The sequence below is a fragment of the Vigna radiata genome, unplaced genomic scaffold (genome assembly GCF_000741045.1).
Source record: "Vigna radiata var. radiata cultivar VC1973A unplaced genomic scaffold, Vradiata_ver6 scaffold_281, whole genome shotgun sequence".
NCBI lineage: Eukaryota > Viridiplantae > Streptophyta > Magnoliopsida > Fabales > Fabaceae > Vigna > Vigna radiata.
The window spans coordinates 358,534-371,233 of NW_014542220.1; the positions used below are offsets into that span (position 1 = coordinate 358,534).

The 12,700-nt window shown below is 36.3% G+C and overlaps 2 protein-coding genes and 1 non-coding gene across 5 annotated transcripts; 2 read left to right on the top strand and 1 right to left on the bottom strand.

Moving 5' to 3' along the window:
- The first annotated feature begins 2,468 nt into the window (after positions 1 to 2,468).
- LOC106779432 lies at positions 2,469 to 4,154 on the top strand. Its single transcript, XM_014667533.1, has one exon. The coding sequence runs from the start codon at positions 2,469 to 2,471 to the stop codon at positions 4,152 to 4,154; it is 1,686 nt and encodes a 561-aa protein (XP_014523019.1).
- Positions 4,155 to 7,916: 3,762 nt separating this feature from the next.
- LOC106779435 (zinc finger CCCH domain-containing protein 1) lies at positions 7,917 to 10,224 on the top strand. 3 transcript variants are annotated; one of them, XM_014667536.2, is made up of 4 exons: positions 7,917 to 8,159; positions 8,703 to 8,777; positions 8,930 to 9,762; positions 9,918 to 10,224. In XM_014667536.2, exons 2-4 carry the CDS (start codon positions 8,723 to 8,725, stop codon positions 10,017 to 10,019), a joined length of 990 nt encoding a protein of 329 aa, XP_014523022.1. In that variant the 5' UTR covers positions 7,917 to 8,159; positions 8,703 to 8,722; the 3' UTR covers positions 10,020 to 10,224. The 3 variants fall into 3 exon arrangements, with proteins under 3 accessions (XP_014523022.1, XP_022632297.1, XP_014523021.1); XM_022776576.1 differs by having other exon boundaries at positions 7,917 to 8,106; XM_014667535.2 differs by having other exon boundaries at positions 7,918 to 8,163; positions 9,918 to 10,223.
- A 688-nt stretch (positions 10,225 to 10,912) lies between these two features.
- Positions 10,913 to 10,984, bottom strand: TRNAM-CAU. The gene has a single exon. It is a non-coding gene; the product is annotated as a tRNA-Met (tRNA).
- Between the last annotated feature and the right edge of the window lie 1,716 nt (positions 10,985 to 12,700).

A 12,700-nucleotide genomic window follows, 5' to 3' on the forward strand; every position in this document is an offset into this window, starting at 1 on the left:
TTTTTTCCTGGAAAGTAGACTCAATTATCTTTCATTTGATATATAAAACGTAGCATTTGGAGCTCTGGTCTGATTGCAGTTATTTTTTAAAAAACGAGTCCAGAGAGTGAAAATGCTAAACCCAACATTGCAACAAACAACTATCTAGCACAATTAAAATTGTTTATATGCATCACTAAACTAAAAGAAATGAAACACAACTAATCCTACAATGCAAATTAATTTAGAATACAAGAAATAAACAACACAAACTCCTACTAACAATTTATATGACACATGCACCTACTAAAAAAATTAAAATTGCAAATGGCCTAAAACCTTCTTGGCCGTGAGGTGCTGCTGTTCCCAGATTCAACAATCATGAAGCCGTTATGTGCTGTGACAATTAAAAGGAAATCACCAATTTTAAAAGCAAAATGGAATGCAAAAGTGTGCCTCTTCATTCTCAAAAGTGCAGCATTTTCTCCACAAAGTAAAGGCATTAAGCCCGTGACAGCTTTGTTTTCCCAAAGAAAGTTAGCACCTCATTCTCCATTAAAAGTAAACGTGTCTCGGCTTTTATCTCCCAGCTGGAATCTCCGAATGTGTACCCTCTCCCAAGACGTGACACTTCCATCTCAATCTCTCAACTGTTCCATTTCTATCCACGGGAATCAGCTCCTATCTTCAATGCTTTGTGACCGTGCTGCTGACTAAGTATATCAACACTACTGTACCAACTCTCACATTCATTTATTACCCTTAATTCCAAAAGGAAAAAGAAGTGCTTCCATTCAAATAAAATTCAAACGGTGCAAAATACACTCTCCCGTTCTTACATCCCAAGAAACTTTCCAAGCTAAAAAGCTAAACAAGTGTGTCGGCTAATAAAGTTTTGACCGTGTGCAATGAGAAAATCGATGCTTCTTCATTCAACGAAAGATCACTTCAAAAGCTATAAAAAACAAGACGTTCAAGAGCAAGCACCCAGGAGAGTGGCGGCTGCTCTCCAAATCACCGTATCCTCCCCCAATCTCTAATATGTTCCAGCCCCTTTGCATCAATATTCCAAAGCCAAAATCTACAGAGAAAAATAAGTCACGGCTCCTCCATTCTTTTCGGCAAAACCGTCAAAGCCAATGTTCCAAGTCCCCATTGAATTTTTGCCGAGAGAAAAAAATATGACGGCTGCCTCCTCTTGCTAAGGCCAAGTGTCTCAAAAATAATGAGGTGGGGTCCACCCCAAAACCCTAGGTGTCATGTGTTCATTTTTACAATTGAGCTTAAGCTATTCTACCAAAATTAGCCCACAATGCAAATAGTTCGTCTAAAAACTTTAAACAATTAAATTTACAATGTAACTAAATTTAAAATGACTAATTTGGGAGTCTTGAATTATTTTGTCTCCTCTTAATGCTCCAAAATATATCTCCAAAATTTTCCCTGCAATAAAAAAGGCAATTAATTAGCTCAGAAAATTCAAATTAACTAAAATAAGAATTTCCGATCAAATTAAGCATAATTAGGAAAAACGGGAAAATACCGGACATTTAAGCACAATTCCCTGATTAATTCTAGCACAATAAACTAAGTGAAGTCGATAAAATATCGACTCATCAATGTTCTGATTCTGTTTCTTATTGCTTTTAGAGTAGTTTTATGATGTTCTTGATAAGTGATATGATATATTTTTGGATTGTATCAATATTGGGTTGATGAGTTGAGTGAGAATCACCATTTCAAGTCCTGCAATATGGACTCAAAGACCCTAAAGTGGGCTTTATTTTACAGGATGTCTTCCTGAGAGTGACTGAGACTCTTTTCACTAAATCAATAATTGTTAAATCTGAAAATTGTCTTTAATTGAATTCCTTGTATGATTCTTGTTTCAGTTTTGTATTTTTAGTATTGTTACCTATTGAGAATCCTTCGATTCTCTTAACTGTCTCGTTAAGACAGTTCTTCACTGTTTGTTAAACAGTGGTCCGTTTCGGTAGATTGTTAGGTTGTTAGGATCCCCTGGAACTCTATATAAACAGAGTTCCTTCCCCCTTTTCCCTTTAATCAAAAACTGTTTCTCAAATGTATTTTGTATGTTTACCAAAATAATAAAAGGAGAAGTTTTTCATACTCACCTTGTTTCGGTCTTCACTTTTCTCTTCTACGTCGACGGCAACCGCCGCCGTGTCGGAGCTGTGCCGGCCACCGTGTTCCTTCTCTCTCTTCATCCAGACGGAGCGTCTGGAGCTCGTTCTCTCTCTAACTCTCTGCCTTCACTCAACATATGCCACGCAGACACTAGGTATCTGCTTTTCCACTCAATGCAACAGGCCAAAATGTGTTGGGCCTCTAAGCTACAGTGTTGGGTCCAAATTATTATGGTATCAGAGCAGGTCTAGTACCTGCTCTACTTCCGTTGCCATCGCTGCTGTTCTTGGACTTTCTTGGACTTTCTTGGGCTGGGATCTTGAAGTCTTTCTTTTGCCACCATGGAGCATTCGGACCAGACCTTCAACCCAGCAAGCCCGTTCTATCTACACCCGGGAGAAAACCCAGGTTTGACACTGATTACTCAAGTTCTTAACGAAAACAACTACTCCTCATGGAGCAGAGCCATGAGAAGGGCTTTAGTTTCGAAAAACAAAGTTAAATTCATTGACGGGTCAATTAAAAGACCTCAGAAAAATGACGACACGTACGAAGCGTGGGAAAGATGTAACGTGATGATCCTGTCATGGATGACAAAGACCCTATCTCCTCATATTGCTGAAAGCGTTATCTACGTCGAAGAAGCGAAAGAATTGTGGGACGAGCTTAAGGAGAGGTTTTCAAAAGGAGATTACTTCAAAATCTCAGATTTATTGCAAGACATACACTCAATTAAACAAGGAGAACGTGGAGTCAGCCAGTTCTTCACTGACCTCAAGATTTTGTGGGAAGAATTGGAGTCTTTGAGGCCAATACCAGTCTGCACTTGTGAAAATCCATGTTGTTGTGACTTGTCTAAAGTTTCGTTGAAATATAGAGAAATGGAGCATGTGATTTGCTTCTTGAAGGGTTTAAATGATTCTTATAACACTGTTAAAACACAAATTCTTTTAATGGATCCCTTACCAAATGTTAATCGTGTTTTCTCTTTGATTATCCAACAAGAAAGGCAGGAAAAACAGAATACTGAAACCAAAATTCTGGTTAACATGGCCGAAAGAAGTAATCAGTGGAAGCCTGATCAAAGTTGGAGAAATCATGGACGTGGTACTGGAATGCGTGGACAAGGAAGAGGAAGGGGAAGAAACCCAAATTATGGGAAGCAATGCTCTTATTGCAATAAGATGAATCACACGGTTGATGAGTGCTATTCTAAGCACGGATATCCTCCATGGTATAAGAAGGAAGATAAAAGGAGTGACTGGAACACTGTCAATGCTTTTCAGAACAACAATGACACAGAAAGCACTCTCAAGACTCAACATCAGACTAACAACAGTTCTAATCCCAATCTCTTCACGCCAGAACAAATGCAAAAACTTTTACAGATGATAGAAAAGACTGAAGAATCTGCCATTCACAAAATTAACCAAGTTCAAAGGCAAGAAACACAGAACAAACCAGGTAATTCTTCCTGGATTCTTGACACAGGTGCAACAGATCATGTCACACATGATAAAACCCACTTCACTATTTTTTACAAAATTAAACCTATCACTATTACTCTGCCAAATAAAACTGTCATCACTGCTGAATATGCTGGAACTATACATTTTAATGAAAATTTTGCCCTTTTCAATGTTCTTTACATACCCAGTTTCTGTTTTAATTTGATTTCTGTTCAAAGTCTCGTCAAAGACTTAAATTGCAATCTAATATTTTCTTGTGAGAATTATCAGATAAGGCAGAATCATTCATTGAAGACGACTGGATTTGCTAAAACTTGGAATGGGCTCTATTATCTACAAGATTTTCCTAAATCTGAACAAAGAGATATTGACAAGGCTGTTTTCAATTTTAAAAGGATTCATGATAATCTGAGATGTTTCCCTATGTTAAGATCAAAACTGATATTGTATGTGATACTTGCCATTTTGCCAAACAGCACAAGCTACCTTTTAAGAAAAGTTTATCTGTTACTTCTAAGTGTTTTGAGATTATCCATTGTGATATTTGGGGGCCATTAAGTACTGTTTCTATTCATGGGCATAGATATTTTCTTAGTATAGTTGATGATTACAGCAGACACACATGGGTTTTCTTAATGAATAATAAAGGACAAACCAAAGACTTATTACAGAATTTTGTTATCAAAGTGAAGAATCAGTTTAATACTATGATCAAAATCATTAGGTCCGACAATGGGCCAGAGTTTAATTGTATCAATTTCTATAATATGCATGGAATCATACATCAAAAGAGTTGTGTTGAGACTCCAGAACAAAATTCTGTAGTCGAAAGAAAGCATCAACATATACTCAACGTTACACGCAGCCTTCTCTTTCACTCAAATATACCTAAAGTCTACTGGTCCTATGCTATTGGTCACGCTGTGTATCTGATAAATCGATTGCCTTCACCTAGTCTTGAAAATAGGACTCCTTATGATATACTTTATAATTTACCACCTACCTACTTAGATCTCAAAGTCTTTGGATGCTTGTGTTTTGCTTCTACGCTTGAAAACAGTAGAACCAAATTAGACCCTAGGGCTAGAAAAGGAGTTTTTCTAGGATATAAAAATGGTATCAAAGGGTATATTGTTCTAGATATAAATACTAAGGAATTATTCATAAGCAGAAATGTAATATTTCATGAAGAAATATTACCTTATAAGAATTTGCAGGGCAATCAGTAAAGTACAGAGGATGATAAGTTTGCAGATGAATTTATCAGTGATCCTTCAAAAGACTATTATACCTTTTATGAAGACCAACATGATGAACTTGAAGACATTAACCAAGAGGAAGAACTGGACAATCTTACTACCACAAATAACAGTCCAGAAAATCACAGATATAGAAGACCAGAGAGAACCAGAAAGACTCCTGCTTATTTGGAAGACTATGTTCACTAGGTGAACCATTCCTTTACTGTGAAAAACAATTTCAAAACCCCTTATCCAATTTCTAAACTGCTATGCTGTGACAATTTATCAGGAAGGCACTCAAAATACATTATGACTATCATTGGGAATAAAGAACCCCAGACTTACAATGAAGCCAAAGACAAAAAGGAGTGGACAGAGGCAATGCAGAAGGAAATTAAGGCCCTGCAGGATAATAACACTTGGATCTTGACACAACTACCACCAGGAAAGATCCCTATAGGATGTAAGTGGGTATATAAAACTAAGTATAGAGCTGATGGAAGTATTGAAAGACACAAGGCTCGGTTAGTTGCTAAAGGGTATACTCAACAGGAAGGGATAGATTACCTTGACACTTTCTCACCAGTGGCAAAATTAACCACTGTTAGACTCTTAATTGCGCTTGCAGCATCAAATAATTGGTTTCTGCACCAATTAGACGTTGACAATGCTTTCCTTCATGGTGACCTTCATGAAGAAGTCTATATGCATCCTCCTCCAGGGCTGGGTATTCATACAAAGGGACAGGTTTGCAAATTAAATAAATCCCTATATGGCTTGAAACAAGCAAGTAGACAATGGTTTGAAAAATTATCTTCTTACCTAATTTCTGTTAACTACAAACAATCAAAATCTGATCACTCATTATTCACTAAGAAAAATGGTATTTACTTTACTGCATTGCTTGTATATGTGGATGACATAGTGTTGGCAGGAAATTCCTTAGAAGAAATCAATTGCATCAAAGAACTCCTACATAACAGATTTCGTATAAAGAATCTTGGAGAACTCAAGTACTTCCTTGGACTTGAAGTTGCTAGATCAAAAAGGGGTATTCACTTGTGTCAAAGAAAGTATGCATTAGACATACTTGAGGAAACAGGAATGGAGGGATGCAAGCCTTCTACTACACCATTTCTCAGGGACACAAGTCCCTTATACAAAGTGGATAGTCTACTTGATGATCCTGGACCCTACAGAAGACTAATAGGGAAGTTACTCTACCTCACAAATACTAGACCAGATTTATGTTACACTATCAATTTACTTAGTCAGTTTATGCAATCTCCTACAGAACACCATTTTAGGGCTGCCCAACATGTTCTCAGATATATCAAATCTACAACTAGTGAAGGATTGTTCTTTGCTGCTGACTCTCCTATGCACCTAAAAGGCTTTATTGACTCAGATTGGGCTACCTGTCCAAACACCAGAAGATCTACTATGGGTTTTTGTATCTTCCTCGGGACATCTCTTATTTCATGGAAGTCTAAGAAACAAAAGACTGTTTCCAGATCATCTACAGAGGCTGAATACAGAGCACTTGCTGCCACTGTATGTGAAATACAGTGGCTCCATTACCTTCTTGCAGATCTTCATATTGAAGAATCTGGAGTTCCTGCCCTATATTGCGATAACAAATCAGCTCGTCACATTGCCCATAACCAAAGCTTCCACGAACGAACCAAGCATATTGAGCTTGANTGNCATGTCGTTCGTGAAAAGATTCAGGAAGGCCTTCTTCATCTTCTCCCTGTCCGAACCGATGAGCAACTGGCTGATGTCTTCACCAAATTTCCACACCGCGTCAGCTTCAAACACATCATACTCAAGCTTGTACTGGTCAATATATACAGTCCAGCTTGAGGGGAGGGTATTGAGAATCCTTCGATTCTCTTAACTGTCTCGTTAAGACAGTTCTTCACTGTTTGTTAAACAGTGGTCCGTTTCGGTAGATTGTTAGGTTGTTAGGATTCCCTGGAACTCTATATAAACAGAGTTCCTTCCCCCTTTTCCCTTTAATCAAAAACAGTTTCTCAAATGTATTTTGTATGTTTACCAAAATAATAAAAGGAGAAGTTTTTCATACTCATCTTGTTTCGGTCTTCACTTTTCTCTTCTACGCCGACGGCAACCGCCGCCGTGTCGGAGCTGTGCCGGCCACCGTGTTCCTTCTCTCTCTTCATCCATACGGAGCGCCTGGAGCTCGTTCTCTCTCTAACTCTCTGCCTTCACTCAACATATGCCACGCAGACATTAGGTATCTGCTTTTCCACTCAATGCAACGGGCCAAAATGTGTTGGGCCTCTAAGCTACAGTGTTGGGTCCAAATTATTATTACCATTTGAGATTTTTTTTGTCTTGTAATTTTAATTCTTCATTTGTAGAATTAGGAATCTCACGCGTTTTGTCCCTGCATCTAGAATTAAGCATTTAGTTTCTTTATTTTGTTTTCTTATGCATCTGGTTTTAGTTTCTTTTGGTTCAATAGTTAAATTTCCTAGCATTAATCATTTTAGCAGATAAAATCATGCATTTTCATATTTTAGATTTCATAAATTTTTTCTTTCCCCACCCACCTAGTAACAGTAAATAAATAAAATAGGTGTAGTAATAGTAAATATATATAGATAAATAGAATTTTTTCTTTCGGTGTATAATCTATTTTTAATTTTATTCTTTTACTACTTGGTTTCTTAATTTTAATTAATTACTAAAATATTATTTTTGATATTCCAATTTGGATCACATTTTCGTATTACTGACGTATTAATGAAGTATCTAATTTATAAAACTATTATTTTTATGACAATAATTTATAACTTTTTGTGAACAATTTTAATATATATAGTTTTAATTTGGATTCATGTAATAATAATAATTATATATTTATTATATTTTTAAGAATTATTTTATATTATTTATCGTATTTTATTACTTTTAAAATAAATGTATCAATCCGATATATATATATATATATATATATATATATATATATATATATATATATATATATATATCTTATCAAACTTTCTTTCCCTATGAGCTAAGAGCCCAAGGTTTAACATTCACATCCCCCTATTTTTCTTTTGGCACCCCTACCTGCACCACCTAAAATCCCCTCAGCTCAAAAAAGTGTCACGTGTGTCCTACCTTCTCTCTCCTAACCTACTCTCTCACACCACTCACCGCAAGCTCGCTGCCATTGGAGCCCTCATATCCTCCTCGCCCTGCGACGTCGGAACCCTAAGCCGCCGCTGCCATTTCCGGTGAGACGTAATCACATAATATCCGTCCTGTTCTCTGCCACGTTTCTCTGTGTGTGGGTATCATCCTCTCTCCCTCTTTCTCTGTTTCGTTTCTTTCTCGATTTAGATTCGTTCCGAGGGTGATTGGTTGTCTTCTAATGGTTGTTGAAACCAAATGAAGATGGCGAAGCTGATAATTCCTCAGGACTATTCGCATCATTCCTAAATTTTGGAAATTTGTATTTAATTGCTTGAGATGATTGTGAAATTCGTTTGTTTAATTTGGTGATTTGAGTTGCTACTGAGTGATGTTGAAGAGGTTGAGTTGGGGTGGGGTTTATCTACACCGGTAATTTAAAATATGATTGTTATGTCCTGCAACCTAATTGGCGAGTTTATTCTGTGTTTGAGTGTTTAAAGAGTCCTATTTTGTCTAATGTGGAAAAGGCAATTTGTCTTAAGTTTACAGCTAAGTTTGATGCTTATGGTTTTTGGCTCATCATTAAGGAAATTATTTTATTTATTTTCATACATTGGTTTATACAATTTGTAAATATAGATTCATAAATATGATATAGTCTTATTCTAATTAGGATTTGGATGTTTATCTGTGTCAGGTGCATAAATCATTCTGATTATGGAAGATTCTGACCAACCTGCCAAGTCAACTGAAAACCAGCAAACTGAGCAAGGTATGTCCGATTATTTTATCTATAATTTGTTAAAATCTGCCTCTGCATTGTACCCAAATGTCCAATCTTGTTTGCTTTTTGTTCTCTTGATCAGAGTTTGTTAGTTGTTACTAGTACTCTATCGTATTATTTGATGTTTTGTTTTCTTTCAGTTTGTAGTTTTTTCAGAAAACCGATAAATAAAAAGAATATAAGGAAGCGGACTATTGATGATGAAGACAATGAGGAGGACTCAAACAAAGAAACTTCTCTGTTGCATGTTCAAAAGAAAACCTTAAAGCCTGACAATAAGTTGTTCTTTTCCACTGGCTCGTCAAAAAGTTCTGTATCTGCTGAACCAAGTGAAGAGTCAGGAAAACCAGTCTTTCAATTTGAGTCTTCAAAAGAGATTCAAGTTCAACATGATAGCAAAGCAACAGCAATTCTAGAGACTGAGACTGAGTTTTCGAAAGATGCTCGTGCCATCCGTGAAAGAGCTCTCAAGCAAGCATCAGAGAGTCTGAAAGGGAAAAGTGCAAGGCCTGAGGATGAAAAATTATATAAGGGGATGAACAGTTACAAGGACTACAAGGCTGGCTTTCGTAGAGAACAAACAATTGCCAGTGAAAAAGCTGGTGGAGCACATGGTCCTCTGAGGGCTTCAGCGCATATAAGAGTTTCAGCAAGGTTTGATTATCAGCCTGACATATGTAAGGACTATAAAGAAACTGGTTACTGTGGATATGGCGATTCATGTAAGTTTATGCATGATCGAGGGGATTACAAGTCTGGGTGGCAGTTGGAGAAGGAATGGGACGAAGCTGAGAAAGCAAGGAAGATGAGATTGGCTGCAGGTGAAGACGCAGACGAGGAGGAGGGTGCTAACTTGAATGATGAAGATGACGAGGATTCGTTACCTTTTGCATGTTTCATCTGTAGAAACCCCTTTGCGGATCCTGTTGTAACCAAATGCAAGCACTACTTCTGCGAGCATTGTGCATTGAAGGTATAGATATATAGTTATTTAATCTTGTGCATGTGTATCTGATTAAATATTTATAATTAAGATTTTATGTTTCTCATTTTAGTGTGATACATAAAAACACACTAAATATCTTGCCATTTAGTTATGTCTAACTTTCTGTTTGTTTTTATTTACAGCACCATGCAAAGAATAAGAAGTGTTTTGTCTGCAACCAGCCAACACTTGGCATTTTTAATGTTGCTCACGAGATACGCAGGAAGATGGCCGAGGATAAATAAATATTGGTGATTAGCCTTAGAGGAAATTTGTGTAAAGGGTACTCTTATTTCTTTAATTTCAAAGCCATTATTAGATTTAGAATCTGCTTTGAAATGGGACAAGTTTGGAATTCTTTTTGCAGTCCCATAATTTTCATGTAAACTTTATGGAGTGGTTAAATGACATCAATACACTTACTATAATATATATATTTAGCTTCATTAAGTTTAATCAATTTGAAAATTTTCGATTGAATTTTGATTATATTTTTATGATCTATTAAGTACTAAAAGAAATTTATATTTTTTATTATCNAGTTTTTTGGATGATGTGGTTTCTGCAAAATCNGCTTTTAACTAACTAAATAAAAGGAAATTTNGTAATGCCATTTGGGTATTCAANGACAAAATTGGTTGCACCATTTAAATATTTTATTGCAAGGTTGTTAACATCTGATTAAAAAACAAGACAAGGACTTAACATATGTTTGAAATCTCAAAANTCCTACCAGTTTTGCAGGGGAAAGGGTTTGATCAAAGTTGTGTTTTTACGAGTAACTATTGGGATTTATTGCACCATATCGAAATATATTTTGACTGAGTCCAGAGTTCAATTTATCNTACATTGTGCACATACATTTTGGATAAAGCAATAAAATGTTTACACCTTATCAACTATTTNTTGTATTTGAACTAAATTTAAATATATTCANAATGTAAAATATTTTATTAACTCTACCATTGACATATACTTTGATGTTTTCAATTGAGTTAACAACAGGAAAGGTTTTTTCCATCCTGACCTAATTTCATCAAACCCACATTTGACCCAAATAAGATCCTAAAATCAGCCCAGATTGTGTACAGAGAAAATAAGAAAACAAAAATATAATTAGCAGAAAGCCTTCTCTTTTTATCAGAGCAAGGTTTCGATCCTGGGACCTGTGGGTTATGGGCCCACCACGCTTCCGCTGCGCCACTCTGATTTAATGATGTTATATAGCAAACCAAATTTTAGTATATACTTTACTTATCTAATATTTTGCATTACAATTATTTCAGTTATTAGAATAAAATAAAATAATTTATTACTACTTTCAATGTTTTTAGCTTCATAGGTAAAACTTAAACTTATATCCCTTCAAATTAAAATACTATTCATCCTTTAATATTTCAATGTTATATCTATTATAAACATCAAGACCAAGACTTTTAATTAATATAGTACTTTTTATATTAATTAGATTTAAACCATTTAGGCGTTCCTATTTTTGTTAGTTATTTCCAATTTGGTCCCCTTCTTTTAAAGTTTCCTAATTGAGTCCTTATAAATGTTAATCTGAAACAATTTAGTCCCTACCGTTAAAAATTGTTAACAGTGTTAAAATTCTGCACAGGTGGTGGGATGATGTGGCCAAATTTTGCCACATATCTCTTCTGCTACGTCAGAGTCATCTTTTCCAACGACACAAACCTAATTTCTAGTGAAACCCTAGCCGCCGCCGTGAGCAAACTCCAGCGTTGTCGCACCGCTCCGCTACTAAACCTTCACGTCATCACCACCTTCGCTTCACTGCCACCTTCTTCAATTTCCAATTCCATTCACTTTTACTTTCACATTTGTCTTCTCTCTATCATTAACAATCCAACAACAAAATCAATATTCATTATTATCATCTTTACAAATTTGTTGCCCTCATTTGTCTTGTTAAAACACTTGTTCATGGAATTGTTTCATCTTTTAGTGGGGTATTAGGATTTTGAGCAGACCCGGAATTAGGGTTTTAAAATCCATTTAAGAAACAGGGAAGTGAGAGAAAGTTGATTGGTAAAAACATCACGAGCACGAAAAAAGGGATTCAAGAACCCTCCCATTGTAAAAAATAATCAGATCTAATAAAAACACAAAACCCTTTGGGATGCACAACGGGATTGGATTACAGGATCTTACCAGATAAACAGAGAAATTAGGAGCTTCCAAACAGAGCAAGCTTCGGTTGGAAAAATTCGTTGTAGTGATCAAAGCTGAGACGTGCAGCAAAGGAAAAACCCAATAAACTCATAATGAAAACCGATTCAAAATAATCAGAAGTAAAACCTCAAAATGATGAATCATGAACTCACCTTGGAAGCAGATAAGGTTGGAGAAGAAATTCAAGCCCAACAAAGAGAAACCTAAGCATAAAATATTGCATAAAGAAAATAACAAAATCCTCAAAACCCAAATGCAGAAAGACCAAAACAAAAATAAAAACTTGAGATTTGAGAGGTGCCCTAGAAGCAGAAGAAGAAGTTAGAACTTTGGAGTTTATGTTGGAAGTGAATTTGGAGCAGTGTGATCAAAGAGCGAAAGGGGTAGGTGATGGAGCAGGGAATATGTGGTGCATATATATAGAAGGAAGAGAGCACAATTCTACTTCCCGTACCGAGATCGATCAATTCTAGATGCTATTGAGTAACGATAACAACAACGACTTTCGTTTGCACTTGTAGGCGACGATGGAGAAGATGCGTCACGCAGAGGAGCTGGTGAGGGAGTTTCTGGTGTTCTGCGGTTTCACCAACACCCTCGAATCATACGAGACCGAATTGCACACCGACATCGGTAAGGGCTTCGAGGTCGACAAGATCCTCGACCTAATCTTCTCCGTCTACGTACCAAAGTTCCACGCCGATAAGCTTGTGGCGCTTCTTGGGTTCTT

Excerpts from the sequence above, each read along its gene's own strand:
- LOC106779435 (XM_014667536.2), top strand. The coding sequence starts at position 8,723 with ATGGAAGATTCTGACCAACCTGCCAAGTCAACTGAAAACCAGCAAACT. Across the intron at positions 8,778-8,929 it reads AAACCAGCAAACTGAGCAAG|TTTGTAGTTTTTTCAGAAAA; the intron begins GTATGTCCGATT and ends GTTTTCTTTCAG. Across the intron at positions 9,763-9,917 it reads GCGAGCATTGTGCATTGAAG|CACCATGCAAAGAATAAGAA; the intron begins GTATAGATATAT and ends TTTTATTTACAG.
- LOC106779432 (XM_014667533.1), top strand. The coding sequence starts at position 2,469 with ATGGAGCATTCGGACCAGACCTTCAACCCAGCAAGCCCGTTCTATCTA.